Source organism: Bubalus bubalis, chromosome 6 (genome assembly GCF_019923935.1).
Source record: "Bubalus bubalis isolate 160015118507 breed Murrah chromosome 6, NDDB_SH_1, whole genome shotgun sequence".
NCBI lineage: Eukaryota > Metazoa > Chordata > Mammalia > Artiodactyla > Bovidae > Bubalus > Bubalus bubalis.
This window is the reverse complement of record NC_059162.1, coordinates 9285372-9303781: the sequence shown is the minus strand read 5'-3', so window position 1 is coordinate 9303781 and position 18410 is coordinate 9285372. Positions and strand designations below refer to the sequence as shown.

At 39.7% G+C, this 18410-nt stretch overlaps 1 protein-coding gene across 8 annotated transcripts in view; it reads right to left on the bottom strand.

The window, feature by feature from the left end:
• Window positions 1-18410, bottom strand: part of SLAMF6 (SLAM family member 6) — a 43965-nt gene that overhangs the window by 12211 nt on the left and 13344 nt on the right. For 2 of the 8 annotated variants that reach the window (XM_025287521.3, XR_006551561.2), the window contains exons 3-8: window positions 16485-16748; window positions 15885-16004; window positions 15156-15194; window positions 13921-14000; window positions 11822-11896; window positions 11329-11372 (exon numbers count right to left, since the gene is read on the bottom strand). In XM_025287521.3, coding sequence (XP_025143306.2) covers window positions 11329-11372; window positions 11822-11896; window positions 13921-14000; window positions 15156-15194; window positions 15885-16004; window positions 16485-16748 — 622 coding nt within the window. Of the gene's footprint in view, window positions 1-10849; window positions 11373-11821; window positions 11897-13920; window positions 14001-15155; window positions 15195-15884; window positions 16005-16484; window positions 16749-18410 lie in introns of those variants that run through there. The other 6 variants (XR_006551562.2, XR_006551564.2, XR_006551563.2 and 3 more) reach the window with 6 other exon arrangements.

The window sequence follows — 18410 nt, the reverse complement described above, 5'->3', positions numbered from 1 at the left end:
TCTTTGATTCCTCCATGACTCTATTACTGAAGCCCTTCCTTCTTCCTGAACAAATTTCTCAATCCTGTTCCGCTGACTGATAATATTATTAATAGCCAGTGTGTGTTTTAGTCGTTCAGTCATGTTGGACTCTTTGTGACCCCATGGACTAGAGCCTGCCAGGTTCCTCTTTCCACGGAATTCTCCAGGCACGAATACTGGGATTGGTTGCCATTTCCTTCTCCAGGGGATTATTCTGACCCAGGGATTGAACCTGGGTCTTCTGCATTGCAGACAGATTCTTAACCATCTGAGTCACCAGGAAAGCCCTAATTAATAGTCAGTATTTGAGATTAATTTAACTTTGGTGAATTTTGTTATGCTCATTTATTGTTCCCATCATTATTTCAGTTCTTCCTTATTCAACTCTCCCACTCCTTCCCATTAAATCTTGAGGTCTTGAGAGCTGGTCTCCATTACATAGTCTCCAGCACATGGGCCCTCTCCAACAGTCCTGGGCTGTTTAAAGAAATTTTTAAATTTCAGAAGAATCTGATTGGCTTCAAATCCACCAAACAAGGTTTCCCTGGTGGCTCAGTGGTAAAGAATATACCTGCCAATGCAGGGGACAGGGGTTTGATCCCTGGTCCAGGAAGATCTCACATTCATTGGACAACTCAGCCTGTGAGCTGCAACTACTGAGCCCATGCACCACAACTACTGAATGTGCACCTAGAGCCCATGATCTGCAACCAGAGAAACCACTGCAATGAGAAGCCCCCACTCACCACAACTGGAGATGTAATTAATTGCTACATGCATTTTAAAGCTCTATTTGTATTTTAACTATCTGTAGGTAAAAACTTAATCAAAAGCAAAAAGAATGTCATAGAGCTACATGTTTTGACATTTAAATTTTATTTAAGAAATATTCATAAGCAAAAAAAAAAAAAAAGCAAGTTCTAAAAAAACTCCATTCTGGTAAAAAAGTTCTTTTAATATGGAATCACAGAACTTCCTTGGTGGTCCAGTGGCTAAGATGCCATGCTCCCAATACAGGGGGTCTGGGTTTGATTCCTGGTTGGGGAACTGTATCCCTCATGCCACAATGAAGAGTTTGCATCTCACAACTAAGAATTCACATGCTGCAACTATAAAAAAGATCTGGCATGCCACAGCTAAAAGATCTGGCATGCCACAACTAAAGATTCTGTGTGCTCTAACTAAAAGAATCCACATGCTGTGATGAAGGTTGAAGATCCTCTGTGCCACCACTAAGACTCAGCACAGCCAAATAAACAAAAAAATTAAAAATATCGAATCATTAATAGTGGTTATCTTAGAGATTGTAGGCAATTTTTGCTTGTGAAATGTTTGAGTTATTTACAATGTGCATATATTTGTTATTTTATGATCAGAGAAAGATACACTTTAAAAAGATATATTAGAATGACTTCAATTAGATGGTAGAATAAGAGATTCTAGTCCATGTCCTACGACAGAAACACCAATTTAACAACCATTCATGGACAAAGATACATTTATGAGTGCTCCAGAGTCCAGCTGAGTGGTTCTAGCACCCCAGTGGAACATAAAACCCAAGAATGAGAAAGGTGGCAGAAGTTTATTTAAAGAAATAATAGCAGAAAACTTCCCAAATCTGGGGAAAAATGGATATCCAGATTCATGAAGTTTAAAGCAATAGAAATAGGTTGAGTCCAAAAATGTCTACACTAAGACACATTGTAATTAAATGGCCAAAAGTCAAAAATAGAATTTTGAAAGCCTCAAGAGAAAAATGACTTGTCAAATACAAGTAAATTTCCACATAAAACTGTCAAAGGTTTCTCAGCAGAAGCCTTGCAGTCCAGGAGGGAGTGGAATCATATATTCAAAGTGATGAAAGAAGACAACTGCCAACAGGAATAATTTATACCTGGCAAAACTATCTTTTAGAAATGAAATAGAAAGACTTTCTCAGACAAATAAAAACTGAGGGAGAACTGCCTTACAAGAAATGCTAAGGGAAGTTCTTCATATTGAAATGAAAGGGTGCTAAACAGCAACACCAAAGCAAGGGAAAGTACAGATCTCGTTGATAAAGGTAAGCACAGGCAATCCCTAATGGTTCAACTTACAATTTTTTGATTTTACAATCGTGCGAAAGTGTTATTCATTCAGTAGAATCCACACTTTGAATTTTGACCTTTTCCCAACTATGAATGTGTGCTATGAGACTCTCTTGTGATGCTGGGAAGGGCAGTGAGCCACAGCTGCCAGTCAGCCACATGACCATGATGGCAAATAACTGGTACATTTATAACCATTCCGTACCCATATGTCCATTCAGTTATTTCAGTACAGTATTTAATAACTTACATGAGAATTCATCAATACTTTATTATAAAATAGGCCTTGTGTTAGATGATTTTGCCCATCTGTAGGTTAACGTGAATATCCTGAGCAGTTTAAGGTAAGACTGAGTGACTTCCCTTTCACTTTTCACTTTCATGCATTGGAGAAGGAAATGGCAACCCACTCCAGTGCTCTTGCCTGGAGAATCCCAGGGATGAGGGAGCCTGGTGGGCTGCTGTCTATGGGGTTGCACAGAGTCGGACATGACTGAAGCGACTTAGCAGCAGTAGCAGCAGCAGATTTATTAAATGCCTTTTGGCTTATGACATTTTCAACTTCCACTGGGCTTTTGGGGAAATAATCCCATTGTAACTCAAGGAAGAATAATGTAGGATTGTAATAGTGCCACACAAGTCATTTTAAACTCTAGTATATTCGAGATTTTTTGTATTTCCATACAAATTGTGAAATTATTTTTCTAGCTCTGTGAAGAATACCATTGGTAGCTTGATAGGGATTGCATTGAATCTATAAATTGCTTTGGATAGTATACTCATTTTCACTATATTGATTCTTCCAATCCATGAACATGGTCTATTTCTCCATCTATTAGTGTCCTCTTTGATTTCTTTCACCAGTGTTTTATAGTTTTCTATATATAGGTCTTTTGTTTCTTTAGGTAGATATATTCCTAAGTATTTTATTCTTTTCGTTGCAATGGTGAATGGAATTGTTTCCTTAATTTCTCTTTCTATTTTCTCATTATTAGTGTATAGGAATGCAAGGGATTTCTGTGTGTTGATTTTATATCCTGCAACTTTACTATATTCATTGATTAGTTCTAGTAATTTTCTGGTGGAGTCTTTAGGGTTTTCTATGTAGAGGATCATCTCATCTGCAAACAGTGAGAGTTTTACTTCTCCTTTTCCAATTTGGATTCCTTTTATTTCTTTTCCTGCTCTGATTGCTGTGGCCAAAACTTATAAAACTATGTTGAATAGTAATGGTGAAAATGGGCACCCTTGTCTTGTTCCTGACTTTAGAGGAAATGCTTTCAATTTTTCACCATTGAGGATAATGTTTGCTGTGGGTTTGTCATATACAGCTTTTATTATGTTGAGGTATGTTCCTTCTATTCCTGCTTTCTGGAGAGTTTTTTTTTTTATATCATAAATGGATGTTGAATTTTGTCAAAGGCTTTCTCTGCATCTATTGAGATAATCATATGGTTTTTATTTTTCAATTTGTTAATGTGGTGTATTACATTGATTGATTTATGGATATTGAAGAATCCTTGCATCCCTGGGATAAAGCCCACTTGGTCATGGTGTATGATCTTTTTAACGTGTTTTTGGATTCTGATTGCTAGAATTTTGTTAAGGATTTTTGCATTTATGTTCATCAGTGATATTAGCCTGTAGTTTTCTTTTTTTGTGGCACCTTTTTCAGGTTTTGGTATTAGGGTGATGGTGGCCTCATAGAATGAGTTTGGAAGTTTACCTTCCTCTGCAATTTTATGGAAGAGTTTGAGTAGGATAGGTGTTAGCTTTTCTTTAACAAGTGGTGCTGGGAAAACTGGTCAACCACTTGTAAAAGAATGAAACGAGAACACTTTCTAACACCACACACAAAAATAAACTCAAAATGGATTCAAGATCTAAACATAAGACCAGAAACTATAAAACTCCTAGAGGAGAACATAGGCAAAACACTCTCTGACATACATCACAGCAGGATCCTCTATGACCCACCCCCCAGAATATTGGAAATAAAAGCAAAAATAAACAAATGGGGCCTAATTAAACTTAAAAGCTTCTGCACAACAAAGGAAATTATAAGCAAGGTGAAAAGACAGCCTTCAGAATGGGAGAAACTAATAGCAAATGAAGCAACTGACAAACAACTAATCTCAAAAATATACAAGCAACTCCTACAGCTCAATTTCAGAAAAATGAATGACCCAATCAAAAAATGGGCTAAAGAACTAAATAGACATGTCTCCAAAGAAGACATACAGATGGCTAACAAACACATGAAAAGATGCTCAACATCACTCATTATCAGAGAAATGCAAATCAAAGCCACTATGAGGTACCATTTCACGCCAGTCAGAATGGCTGCAATCCAAAAGTCTACAAGCAATAAATGCTGGAGAGGGTGTGGAGAAAAGGGAACCGTCTTACACTGTTGGTGGGAATGCAAACTAGTACAGCCACTATGGAGAACAGTGTGGAGATTCCTTAAAAAACTGGAAATAGAACTGCCTTATGATCCAGCAATCCCCCTGCTGGGCATACACACTGAGGAAACCAGAAGGGAAAGAGACACGTGTACCCCAATGTTCATCACAGCACTGTTTATAATAGCCAGGACAAGGAAGCAACCTAGATGTCCATCAGCAGGTGAATGGATAAGAAAGCTGTGGTACATATACACAATGGAGTATTACTCAGCCATTAAAAAGAATACATTTGAATCGGTTCTATTGAGGTGGATGAAACTGGAGCCTATTATACAGAGTGAAGTAAGCCAGAAAGAAAAACACCAATACAGTATACTAACGCATATATATGGAATTTAGAAAGATGGTAACAATAACCCTGTATACGAGACAGCAAAAGAGATACTGACGTATAGAACAGTCTTTTGGAGTCTGTGGGAGAGGGAGAGGGTGGGATGATTTTGGAGAATGGCATTGAAACATGTATAATATCATATATGAAATGACTCTCCAGTCCAGGTTAGATGCACGATACTGGATGCTTGGGGCTGGTGCACTGGGATGACCCAGAGGGATGGTATGGGGGGGGAAGAGGGAGGAGGGTTCAGGATGGGAAATACATGTATACCTGTGGTGGATTCATTTTGATATATGGCAAAACCAATACAATATTGTAAAGTTAAAAAAATAAAATAAAATAAAAAAAAACTCTAGTAAAAGTTAAAAGATAAAGGTATTAACCATAAATATAAAAATCTATTAATGGAGACAAAATTTTTAAAATTTGCATTATGACATCAATAGCAAACTATGTAATTAGAAATTTTTGAATGCAACTCTTCTATGAAGAGTTTTGCATGCAACTAAAGTTAAACTATTATTAGCTTAAAATAGACTATTATAAGATGCTATATATAGGCCTCAGGGTAACCACAAAAAAACACCTAAAGAAGATACACAAAAGAAAAAGAGAAAGAAGTCAAATCATATAAATACAAAGAATTATCAAATCATAAAGAGGACTTCCCTGGTGGCTCAGACGGTAAAGCGTCTGTCTACAATGCATGAGACCTGGGTTAGATCCCTGGGTCAGGAAGATCCTCTGGAGAAGGAAATGGCAATCCACTCCAGTACTATTGCCTGGAAAATCCCATGGACAGAGGAGCCAGGTTACAGTCCATGGGGTCGAAAAGAGTCGGACATGACTTCACTTTCACTTTCAAAGAGAGGAAAAGAACAAAAAACAGCAAAATAAAAAAATATTAACAAATGACAGTAGTAAGTCCTTACATATCAATAATTACTTATTAATTTAAATGTAAGTGGACTAAACTTTTCAATCAAAAGTCTTAAAGGTGCTTGAATGGATACAATAAAAAGATCAAACTATATTCATTCTACAAGAGACTCACTGGATAGCCATTAGCTGAAAGTAAAGGGTTAGTAAAAGATACTCCATGCAAATGGTAACAGGTATATGAAAAGATGCTCAACATCACTAATCATCAGGAAAATGCAAACCAAAACCACAATGAGACATCACCTTATACCCATTAGGATGACAATTATTTTAAAAAATCAAACAACAAGGACCTATTGTACAGCACAGGAACTGGTATAGTTCAACATTCAATATCTTGTAATAACCTAAATGAAAAAGAATCTGAAAAAGAATATCTATATATCTATATCTGAATCAGTTTGCCATATACCTGAAACTAACACAACATTGTAAATCAACTATACTTTGATGAAAAAAATCAAAAGATAAATGTTGGTGAGGAGGATGTGGAGAAAAGGGAACTCTTGTACACTGCTGGTGGGAATATAAATTGGTACAGCCACTGTGGAAAATCGTATAGAGTTTCCTCAAAATTGAAAAATAGAACTACAACGTGATCCAGCCATTTCACTTCTGAGTATATATATACAAAGGACATGAAATTCATGGATGAACCTAATGGACATTATGCTAAGTGAAATAATCTAGAAGTGGGAAAACAAGAGTATACAATCCTATTGATATGAGTAATATAAAACAATTAAACTTATAGAAGAAGAGAGTAGAATGGTGGTGACCAAGGTATAGGAAGAGGGGGAGTAGAGAAGGTGGAATAGGGAAGGTGTTGGTTAAAAGATACAAAGGCTCAGTTATGCAAGAGGAATGAGTCCCAGAGATCTACTGCATAGCATAGAGCCTATAGTTAAGAACATTGCATTTACACTTAAAAGTGTAAGAGGGCAGATCTTATGTGCTCTTATCACACATGAAAAATTAAAAATTAAAAAGACAGTGGAGGAAACTTTTGGATGTGATGATATATTACTATTTACAGTATTGATTGTGATTATGGTTTCATCAATGTATACTTATCTTCAAACTCATCAACCTATTTGCATTAAGTATGCACAGCTTTTTGTATGTCGGTTGTTCCTCAATAAAACATTTTTTTAAAAATTGGAGAATTCAACCCTGGGAAAAAGGAGGATTATTTCTCAGATGAGGTAAATGAATGGAATTAGAAAATTTGAGCAGAGACAGGATAGGAAATAATGTGGAAACGGTATACACAGACAGTGTATCATTTTTCCTTTCTTATTGTGCTGAAGACCTGTAAGATTATATTAGTTCAGGTGAATGTAATTTAGTAATAATAATAACAAACAGTAAGAATACAACAATAATGATGGCTGACTCTTAATTGATTGAGCTCTTTTATTTGCTAACCATAATGCTAAGAGTTTCAGGTGAATTGTTTTACTTAATTCTCACAAAACTCCATTACTTCATAAACAACTCCATTTTATCTATTTATTAAGAATATTTATTGAACACTTGCTATATGTTAGGGATACGGTGATAAAATTATCATGGTCCCTCTTCTTGAAGAGCTTATGGTATAGTAGGAAAAACAGACATTAAACAAATGAAAATAAATATTTAATGACATAATAAATGACATAGAAGGTGTGATAGAATAATAGGGGGATATATTTCAGATAGAAGGGCCTGGGAAGGTCTCTCTTGTAATGTGACATAGGTAAGCTGACACCTAAAAATAAGGAGGAGCCAGGCAGGCAGAGGAAGGGCCTTGAGGCAGAAGTAAATAGGTCTATTAACATAGATCATGAGAAATGCTGGACTGGGAGAAACACAAGCTGGAATCAAGATTGCCAGGAGAAATATCAATAACCTCAGATAGGCAGATGACACCACCCTTATGGCAGAAAGTGAAGAGGAACTCAAAAGCCTCTTGATGAAAGTGAAAGTGGAGAGTGAAAAAGTTGGCTTAAAGCTCAACATTCAGAAAACGAAGATCATGGCATCCGGTCCCATCACTTCATGGGAACTAGATGGGGAAACAGTGGAAACAGTGTCAGACTTTATTTTTCTGGGCTCCAAAATCACTGCAGATGGTGACTTGCAGCCATGAAATTAAAAGACTGCTTACTCCTTGGAAGGAAAGTTATGACCAACCTAGATAGCATATTCAAAAGCAAAGACATTACTCTGCCAACAAAGGTCCGTCTAATCAAGGCTATGGTTTTTCCTGTGGTCATGTATGAATGTGAGAGTTGGACTGTGAAGAAAGCTGAGCGCTGAAGAATTGATGCTTTTGAACTGTGGTGTTGAGAAGGCTCTTGAGAGTCCCTCGGACTGCAAGGAGATCCAACCAGTCCATTCTGAAGGAGATCAACCCTGGGATTGCTTTGGAGGGAATGATGCTGAAGCTGAAACTCCAGTACTTTGGCCACCTCATGCGAAGAGTTGACTCATTGGAAAAGACTCTGATGCTGGGAGGGATTGGGGGCAGGGGGAGGAGGGGACGACAGAGGATGAGATGGCTGGATGGCATCACTGACTTGATGGATGCGAGTCTGAGTGAACTCTGGGAATTTGTGATGTACAGGGAGGCCTGGCATGCTGCGATTCATGGGGTCGCAAAGAGTTGGACACGACTGAGCGACTGAACTGAACTGAACTGAACATAGATCATTCTTTCCTCTAATAAGAGAGATAAAAGAAGATCTAAAAGGCTAAATAGAGATAGTGGAGGAAGAATGATGCTAGTTGAGGGTGGGATGGGCCAGACTGTCTAAAGCCATGTATATTCAACTTTTATCCTGAGTGCATTATGAAGTCTTGAAATATTTTAAGCAGCCAAGTGAAGGATCTGATTTATGTTAAAAACAATGCTTTGGCTATGTCATGGAGAATGGATTGGAGGGAGCCAAGAGCAAATATTGGGGAGAATTGCTCTGAGTTTATTGTAGCATTCAGGTTGAGAAGATAATGGTTGTACATCGGATGGTGGTTGCAGATTTGGAGAAAAGTGGAGAGGTCTACTAATTGGAGGTCGAGTCCAAAGGGCCTGGTTATAGAGAAGCTGAGTTCAGTTCAGTTTAGTCACTCAGTTGTCTTTGACTCTTTGTGACACACACCATGGACTGAAGCCAGTGATAACTTAAGTCCTTCATTTGTATAATAGGGCTGATCCACTGCTAGCCTCCTTTTTCAGTGTAGGAGACCGAAGCTGGAAAAGGTTAGGTAACATGTTCCAGGAGATACATCTAGTAATGATGTATTATGATATGACCATGGGGTCAGCTCCAGAGAAAATACACATAACCAGCACACTGTATTCCCTCCCAGTGAGTTACAGTCCTGCTGCTTTCTAAAAGGAGAGAACTGGTTGTCTTCTGAATTATAACCTCTCTGCCAACCATGAGTCCATTTGCTTAGTTACCTAAGAGAAAGTCAATAACCAGACTCTTTTTTTTTTAACCCTTTCCCCCGTAACCATAAGTTCATTCTTTAAGTCTGTGAATCTGTTTCTGCTTTGTAAATAAGTTCATTTGTATCATTTGTTAAAAAGAGCTGCATATCACTTAGTATAATAATCTCCAGGTCCACCCATGTTGCTGCAAATGGCATTATTTCATTCTTTTTGATGGCTGAGTAATATTCCATTGTATAAGTGCACCACATCTTCATTATCTATTCTTCTATTGGTGTACACTTAGGTTGCTTCCATGTCTTGGCTATTTTAAATCATGCTGCAATGAATGTTGGAGTGCATATATTCTTTTGAACCACTTTTTTCTTCAGATATATGCCCAATAGTGGAATTGCTGAATCTCATGGTAGCTCTATTTTTAGTTTTTAAAGGAAACTCCTTACTGTTCTCCATTGTGGCTGTATGAATTTACATTCCCACCAACAGTGTAGGAGGGTTCCCTTTTCTCCACATCCTCTCCAGTATTTATTGTTTGCAGATTTCTTTGGCTACTCAGGGTCTTTTGTGTCTTAATACAAATTTTAAGATTTTTTGTTCTAGTTCTGTGAAAAATGCTATTGGTAATTTGACAGAGATTTCATTGAATCTATAGATTGCCTTGGGTAATATAGTCATTTTGACAATGTTGACTCATCCAATCCAAGAACACGATATATGTTTCCATCTGCTTGTGTGGTCTTTGATTTCTTTCATCAGTGTATTATAGTTTTTGAAGTACAGGTTTTTGTTTCCTTAGGTAGGTTTATTCCTAAGTATTTTATTCTTTTTGATGCTGTGGTAGATGGGATTATTTCTTGAATTTATCTTTCTGATCTTTTGTTGTTGGTGTATAGAAATGTAACAGATTTCTCTGCATTAATTTTGTATCTTGCAACTTTACCAAATTCCTTGATGAGCTCTAGTAGTTTTCTGGTCTCATCTTTAGAATATTCTATGTGTAGTATCGTGTCATCTGCAAACAGTGATGATTTTACTTCTTTTCCAATTTGGGTTTCTTTTCTTTTCTTCTCTGATTGCCATGGCTAGTACTTCTAAAACTATTTTGAATAAAAGTGGTGAGAGTGGACATCCTTGTCTTGTTCCTGATCTTAGAAGAAAAGCTTTCAGCTTAACTGTTGATCATGATGTTAGTTGCAGGTTTGTCTCATGCTAAGTCACTTCAGTCATGTCCAGCTCTGTGCGACCCCATGGACAGCAGCCCACCAGGCTCCTCTGTCCACAGGATTCTTTAGGCAAGAATACTGGAGTGGGTTACCATTTCCTTCTCCAAGGTTTGTCATATATAGCCTTTATTATGTTAAGGTAGTTTCCCTCTATGACCACTTTGTGGAGAGGGTTTTTTTTCAGTTTTATTTATTTATTTTTAAAGAAATTTATTTATTATAATTGGAGGCTAGTTATCTTACAATATTGTAGTGGTTTTTGCCATACATTAGCATGAATCATCCATGGGCGTACATGTGTTTCCCATACCAAACCCCCCCTCCCACCACCCTCCCTAAGAGTTTTTTAAAAAATCTTAAATGGGTGTTGAATTTTGCCAAAATCTTATTCTGCATCTATTGAGATGATCATATAATTTTTATCCTTCAATTTGTTGATGTAGTGTATCACACTGACTGATGTGCAGATATTGAAAATCCTTGCATCCCTGGGATAAATCCCACTTGATCATGGTATATGATCCTTTCAATGTATTGTTCAATTCAGACTGCTAGTATCTTGTTGAGAATTTTTGCAGGTGTATTATATGATGTATATTTTGGCCTGGAGCAGATTAGAAAATGTTATTTGGGTCACATTCTGGAAATGATGTTATTCCTTAAATGTTTGATGAGGGTAAGCAGATTCAAGTCTGATAATCCTAGATATTCAAATTGTGTTGTCAGGCAGAAACCAAGCTCTGTTCTTTCTCATGGGATCAGGATCAGATATGTAATTCTGAGATTTCTTTGAAGTCTTTCAGAAACTTACACGACGTTGTGATGGGCAGCTGTCTTGGTATAAATGGGCTTTCTCTAATAGGAAAAAGAGAAAAATAAAGAAGGTCAATAGAAACCAGAGTGTCAGGCCATTTCTCGTGGTTATAGAGGTGTCTGGAAATCACTATGGGCAGATAGGGATATTCACAGCCTAAGGTAAGATTAAATTAAAAGAAAAATAAGTAGCTTACATCACTTGCTGTACAGCAGATATTGGCATAACATTGTAAATCAACTATACTTCAAAAAAATAAACAAACAGATCTATATTTTTAAAAAGTAAGTTAAAAACTCAGCTAAGTGTGGTGATCTTAATATTAATACAAGATAACTTCCTGGACGTGTTTTAGGTGTGTCCTGAGACTTTCTGTAGCCTGTATTTCTGGCATCTGTAAAATGGTCCCTTTGCTATTACTATATTTGTGAAATCTTAGGTGTGAGAAGAGAGATAAGAGTGTAAGAACAGCTGGCAATTATGGGCTTACCTCCTGGGGATGATTAACTTCAGAGTAAATTGTGGTGGAGTCATAGGTTTTCACAGGTTTTGGGATTTTTGTTTCCTGCAGAACACAATCATATTGACTTGGCTTACATAAAGAGATATGTACTCATGCATACATATATTCACATAAAGAGATATAAACGCATGCAAACAGATATATTCTTGGGAAAGGTAGTGTGACGAAAGAGGGATGATGTCAAAATTCTTCAGGAGGAGGGCTATGGAGTGTTTAGCAAGAGGAACTGGAAATCAAGCACCACTAGCTCTCAAATTTGTGAACGATCAGTCACCTTTCCTGAGCCCCAAACTGAAGCACAATGCTCCAGCAAACCAGTGGGCTCATGAGCCAGAGAAAGACAGAAGGGTGACCTTGTTGGCAGGTGGTGTGAGGGAAAGAAAGCATTCTTGTCCTGCATCCAACTCTACTCTCTTTCCTCCATTTTTAAGAACTAACCTACAGGGACTTCCTTTGTGGTCCACCAGTTAAGAATCTGCCTGCCAGGGCAGGGGACATGACTTTGATCTCTGGTCTGGGAGGATCCCACATGCCATGGGGAAACCAAGCTCATGCGCCACAACTACTGAAGTCTGTGCACCCTAGAGCTCATGCTCTGTCACAAGAGGAGCTACTGCAAAATGAGAAGCCCACACACTGCACCTAGAGAGAGTGACCCCTGCTCACTGCAACTGGAGAAACTGAGCAGCAACGAATACCTAGGGCAGTCAAACAAAACAAAACAACAAAACACCTAACCTACACTACCAGATGGTCATTGTATTACATCTTGGTCTCAGATCTTTACTACCTATAACTGGAGGTATTGCCTGCTCCATTTTGCCCCTGTGTTTCTAATAGCCTGGTCATCATGTCATTGGGGTCTCCTTGAGCATGGAGAACTGTTGGACTAGGAATACCTCATCTTAAGAATGGCTCTGCTTGGAATAAAAAGCCTGATGATAACAGAAGTCCCCTGTGCTCATAGTTTTTGGCATTTTAAATGAATTAGGGTGTATCTAGGGTGTTATCAAAACCTCTGAAACTCTCCAAAGTACCATGTTTTGCTAAAGAAAAAGTTAGCAAATTTGTTGGAGATTAGATTCTTGGTTTGTTGTGAGTGATTCATCTTGTCATCAAGAGAAAACTGGAAAGGCAATTGAAATAACTAAGGTGAGAGCATCTTTTCTTGTTTGCTATCTTTAAAGAGCCTACTTTGATATTTGGCAAAACTAATACAATTATGTAAAGTTTAAAAATAAAATAAAATTGAAAAAAAAAAAAGAGCCTACTTTGCAAGCATCTGTAAAGGGCTTTGTGAGGGGAGATTTGCTGTGGAATCCAGGATTTCTAGCTACACCACTGCTTCCATTATTGAAGAATGCTGGCTCTCTTGACTTATTTTTCATTAGATGTGGAACTGGTCTCCCAGGATGTGTAGTGTTATTTAGAAATGCACCATTTGCAGGTGCTTTATTTTGGGGCTGATGAGGAATTACTGATGCATGGCGGGGAGTTCCTGATGCCTGACCAAGGCCATCCTGTTATGTCGCTAGAGGGGAGGGGACGATTGAGGGCTGCTCATGCCTTTAGTGTCTTTCACAGTTGAGGGATTGCCAATTCTTGTCACTCTTTCTCTCTTAAGAGGCTCTTCTGAGCCCTGCTATTTCCCCTAAAAAAGGAAGAGAAGTCCCCTGATACAGAATTGTGTCCTTTGGGAACTCTCAAACTTAACTGAACTTTATCCATCCAGCAGATATTTACTGGGCTTCATGCTAAGACACAGGGGAAGAGAGAGGAAGACATAATTTTCACTTCCAGGCAGCTTGTAAGTAAGCTGAAGGGACATGACTTACTGATACATTACATAGTTAGATTAAGCAATGTAAAGCAGGGTATGAGTAAACATTCCACCGGCGTGAGAGCAAAAGGGTGTAGAAGGTCCCAGACATATAACTCTTGTCACTGTCTTCACTTCACCTCAGTGGTGGGCATCGTTTGGATTTAGTCAGATGATTGTGACAAGTTCATGAATAATTACTGTAAAAATAATGACCATGATGGAGTATAAAGCTGAAAGTACTCACCTTGTTTGAATGGGTGACCTGAGCATACACAGTATTCCCTGAAGAGAAGGAAGCGTACTCTAAGTTACTCACAGTCTCTGCTGTTAACACAAGAAGACACAGTCAATGGCTGAAGAACTCTGGTCTGCTCTCCCGGGACCTTGTCAACCTCATGTCACTGTCTGGCCCCAAAACGGTAGTTGTTTGAAACATTGCCCTTGCTTAGGGTACATTCATGTTCCCAGTCTTGGGAGTTCAGGGTTGAACCAGAACTTTTTCAGCCATTTGATCTATTTCTGACCTCATCTCCTGGGGGAATGTGGTCTTGAGCTACCCTAAAGCCTCAGAGTCTCTCTGGATTCACATGAAGGGAAGCTTCTGGGACAAAACAGCACTGTCTCCATGGGAGCTAGAGAATCTCACTGGTGAGCATAATGGAGCCAGATTGTCTCACATATATAATACTATTCAACTTTTCAGAGCTCCTTAGAGTGGGTTTGATTATATTAGAGATGAGAAATTTGAGGCTCAGAAAGTTTTATTGCCTTGGTGCAAATTTACACAGGAAATGATCAAACAAGAATTTGAATGCATGCTGCCTGCAATGCAGGAGACCCTGGCTTGATTCCTGGGTTGGGAAGATTCTTGGGCTTCCCTTGTGGCTCAGCTGGTAAAGAACCCGCCTGCAATGCGGGAGAACCTGGGTTCGATCCCTGGGTCGGGAAGATCCTCTGGAGAAGGGAATGGCTACCTACTCCAGTATTCTGGCCTGGAGAATTCCATGTACTGTACAGTCCATGGGGTCACAAAGAGTCAGACATGACTGAACAACTTTCACTTCAAACTCAATACCCAAACCCTGGCTGAATAGAGTGATGGGTCAGGCAGTCATCTTTGGGCATTTGATGCTCTAGTCCTATCTTTACACTGTGCCTGCTGTTGATAATGGACAGACCATGAGCCCTTTCACTGGCACTTAGCTCTCCATTGACAGGATGGGGGAATGGCCCTAATCCCATCCCAAGAAATTGCCTGAGTGACCAGTTTGCATTCTTGTAAGGGACCCTGTAGGTCCCACAGGGGATAGACTTGCACAATTCCAGGTCTTCTTCCCTTGCACCATCTGGTCCATCTGAATAATGACATTCTGACCTCCTCCTCCTCTCTCATTATCTAGCCCTCTGATCACCCCCCTTCATTTTCCATCTGGCTCTTGCCATCTGTAGTGACTGGGAACTAAGAGTCTGGAAGCTCACCATGACACTGGGTTTGCTGAGTAGACAATTGAAAGAAACCTGAAAAATAAAATCAGGGAAACTGAAATATGTGACTGTAGTGAGAGAAGCCTTCCATCCTCTACCCCTGTAGGTGTGTCTCTGGAGTAACAGCCCCCAACCCTCTGGCACCAGGGACGGTTGGTGGAGGGGGTGGTTTTGGGATGGTTCAAACACATTAGATTTATTGTGCACTTTATTTCTATATTGTGGCAATCTCAAGATATTCTGCCTTGACTTTAGGGTTAGAGTTCTCATTCCTATGAGAATCTAATGCCACCCCTGATCTACAGGAGGTGGGGCTTAGGTGATGTGAGTGATGGCGAGTGGCTGTAAATACACATGGAGCTTCATTCGCTTGCTCACTGTTCACCTTCTGCTATGTGAACTCATTCCTAAGAAGCCCCATACTGGTACCAGTCTAGGGCCTGGGTGTCAGGGACCCCTTCTCTAGAGGATGTGGTGGGAAAGGGACCCAGAAAGGAGGGCAGGCAGGCTCCGAGGCTGGGTCCTGCATTTTCTAGTAGGACAGTCTCCTTAGGAGATTAGCACATGTGTATTCACAGCCCAAGTGTGGTCCCCGTGGACTGACTGAGCCGGGTTTGCATCCTCCCCCCCTTTATCTGTCTTCTGCAAGACAGAGTCTTGTATCAGCCCCAGACTCTAAGTCTCTGAAGCCTGAGAGAAGTAACAATAAGAAGAAAGGAAAACCTGCTACTTTTTTCCTCTGAACAAATATTAATATGAATGCAATGAAGAATATACATGTCAAAACAACCACAATGATAATCCATCTGATATCCAGGTATTCATTTTTCCCATTAATAACACCTGCAAAGAAAAAAAAAAAAAAAAAAAAGACGTTGCACTTGAGACACATCGAGTGAGGCCCAGAGTGGTATTTTAGAGCCTCTATTGCATCTCTTCTAGACCATCTTTGGGGGTTGGGTGGGTTCATCTATACCCAGAGGGTCTGGGGGTCTGGGCAGGATTTCTTCAAATGGGAGTCTCATTTAGGCAGACAGGGCAGGGTGGAGCCTGGTAGAGACAGAGAGAAGAAGCAATCTTGCCTTCCTAAAGACTTTGCTCCTGGGCTCTGGGAGGCTTAGAGAAATGGTTGGTGGAGGGGGAGGGAAAAGGAGAACATTCTAGAGGAGTAAGAGACACAGAGCTCCAGGGGGTGTCTGTCCTCTCCCAGCATCACTCAGCTGTCTCCCATTGGGCCTCTGTTTAAGGAATCATAAAGGGCATGAGTGACACCCCACACCCCACAACACTCAAGGCCCTCAGAGAGACCTGAGACAGACTTACCTTCACAGATACTCTTGTCAGAGACAGAAGAGGATAAATAGCTGACAGGATTCTCAGCTATGCAGGTGTAGGTCTCTTCACTGAGGCTCTTGGGGTCCCAGGATATAGAGATATTTGCTTCATTATGATATGGATTTCCTGCGACCTGCCACCTGAATGAGACGTTATCATTTGGATTCTCCACAGAGCAGATCAGCTGGATCTCACAGGTATTATTTTCAGACCATTTGATGTGATGGGCAACTTGTAAGTTGCTCAGTCGTCCTGTGTGCAGAGAAGAGTCCTGGATGAAGGACAAATGGCTTGGCTCAGCCCTCTGTGAAAAATCTCTATCAGCCCCATGTTTCCATGTATCCCACCTGACACTGCTGTATACTCTGTAAATAACTCTGTGTGTGCTGCCTAATTGATGGAATTGAGGCCTCTGGTGACCAAATGATGAGGGATGTCAGTATGAGACAGAGAAGGCAGTGGAAGAGAGGGAAGGGAAAGACTGGAATTTTTGCCAGCTAGTCAGGGGATTTTGAGCTGATCACTTTAATTTTTGGAGCTCCAGTTTATTCCTGGGGTCCTTCTTGTATAAACATAATTTGGAGACTATGCAGCCCAGCCTTAGACAGTTCAGAAACCAGAAGAGCAGGTGCGTGAGCTCTATTTCCTCCATTATCAGAATTTTCCTAGCTGGGATGGAAGATAAAAGCTTAACTTACTTGGAGAACCAAATTTCCCACAACTTTGTTGGGATACTGGTTCTCATTGGATCTGGTGCTGCCTCAAATGATAACAAAGAGATCTTGATGCGGAGTGTCAGCAAGTCAGAAAGGGGTGTATTGAGAACTAAAGAATCAGGGAAGGAAGGAGTGAAGAAATAGAGCAAGCAAGCAATTCATGGGAAGGAAGAAGTGCAATAGATTTGGGCATTTGAGAATACACATGATGCAGGTACTTCTGACAGCGGAGACCAGAAAATATTACCTAAAACTGTGTCAGCAGCTGTGAATCAGTGTGAATATGGGAGCAGTACAGGAAAACCTTCTGACCTAGACTTGGCCCAAGGGTTGAAATAAAGATGACCCAGTAAAAAATGGAATGACTCCAACTATCTCATTAGAGGAGATTAGGCAAAGCATTAAGTTTAGCTAACTGAGTAGGGGTTGTGGAACATACCTTGTTCGAAAGGAATTTTCATGTCATGGCAAGAGTGGATTTGGAGTTAGGAAGACCTAGGTTAGAATCACGGCTTTGTCATTTACTGGCTACATGACCATGGACAAATTTTAGTCTCTACTTGCCCCAATTTCTTCATCTGTAAAACTGGGCAATAACACCTACTTCTTGGATAATTATGAGGATTAAATTAGATAGCATATAGCACAGCAATGGCAAATGTTTGGCTTGAATATTTACCTCCTTCAACCAATGTCCATTGCTGACCTCAAAAACCTATATTAATATCTTACTCCACTTGATGAATATATAATTACCCACTTGACATTTCCACCTGAGTATAACATATATCCCCAAGTCAACATGTCCAAAAATATCCTCCAGTTGTTCTCCGCCTGCCAAAAGTAGAAGCCAAAGTCCTTGTGAAGGCTCCCCAGAGCCTTAGATGATGTGACTCCCTATTTCCTTACTGACCTCATTTCCTCTTACTCTCTCTTACTCTGCTCATTGATGTTTGAGCCTGCCAGACACAGGGAGGGCCTGTGCTGGAGAGCTCTTCCCTCAGATATCTGCATGGCTCACTCTTTCACCTCCAACTGGCCTTGTCTCTAATGTCATCTTCTCAATGAGGCCTATTATGACTCCTCCATTTAAAACAGACTGTTGCTTTCTGGCATTTCTGGTGGTCCTTATGTTGTTCTAATCTCTTTTTCCATGAGTTTCTCTCATGGCTTACTTACTGTGTTCTTTGTTCATATA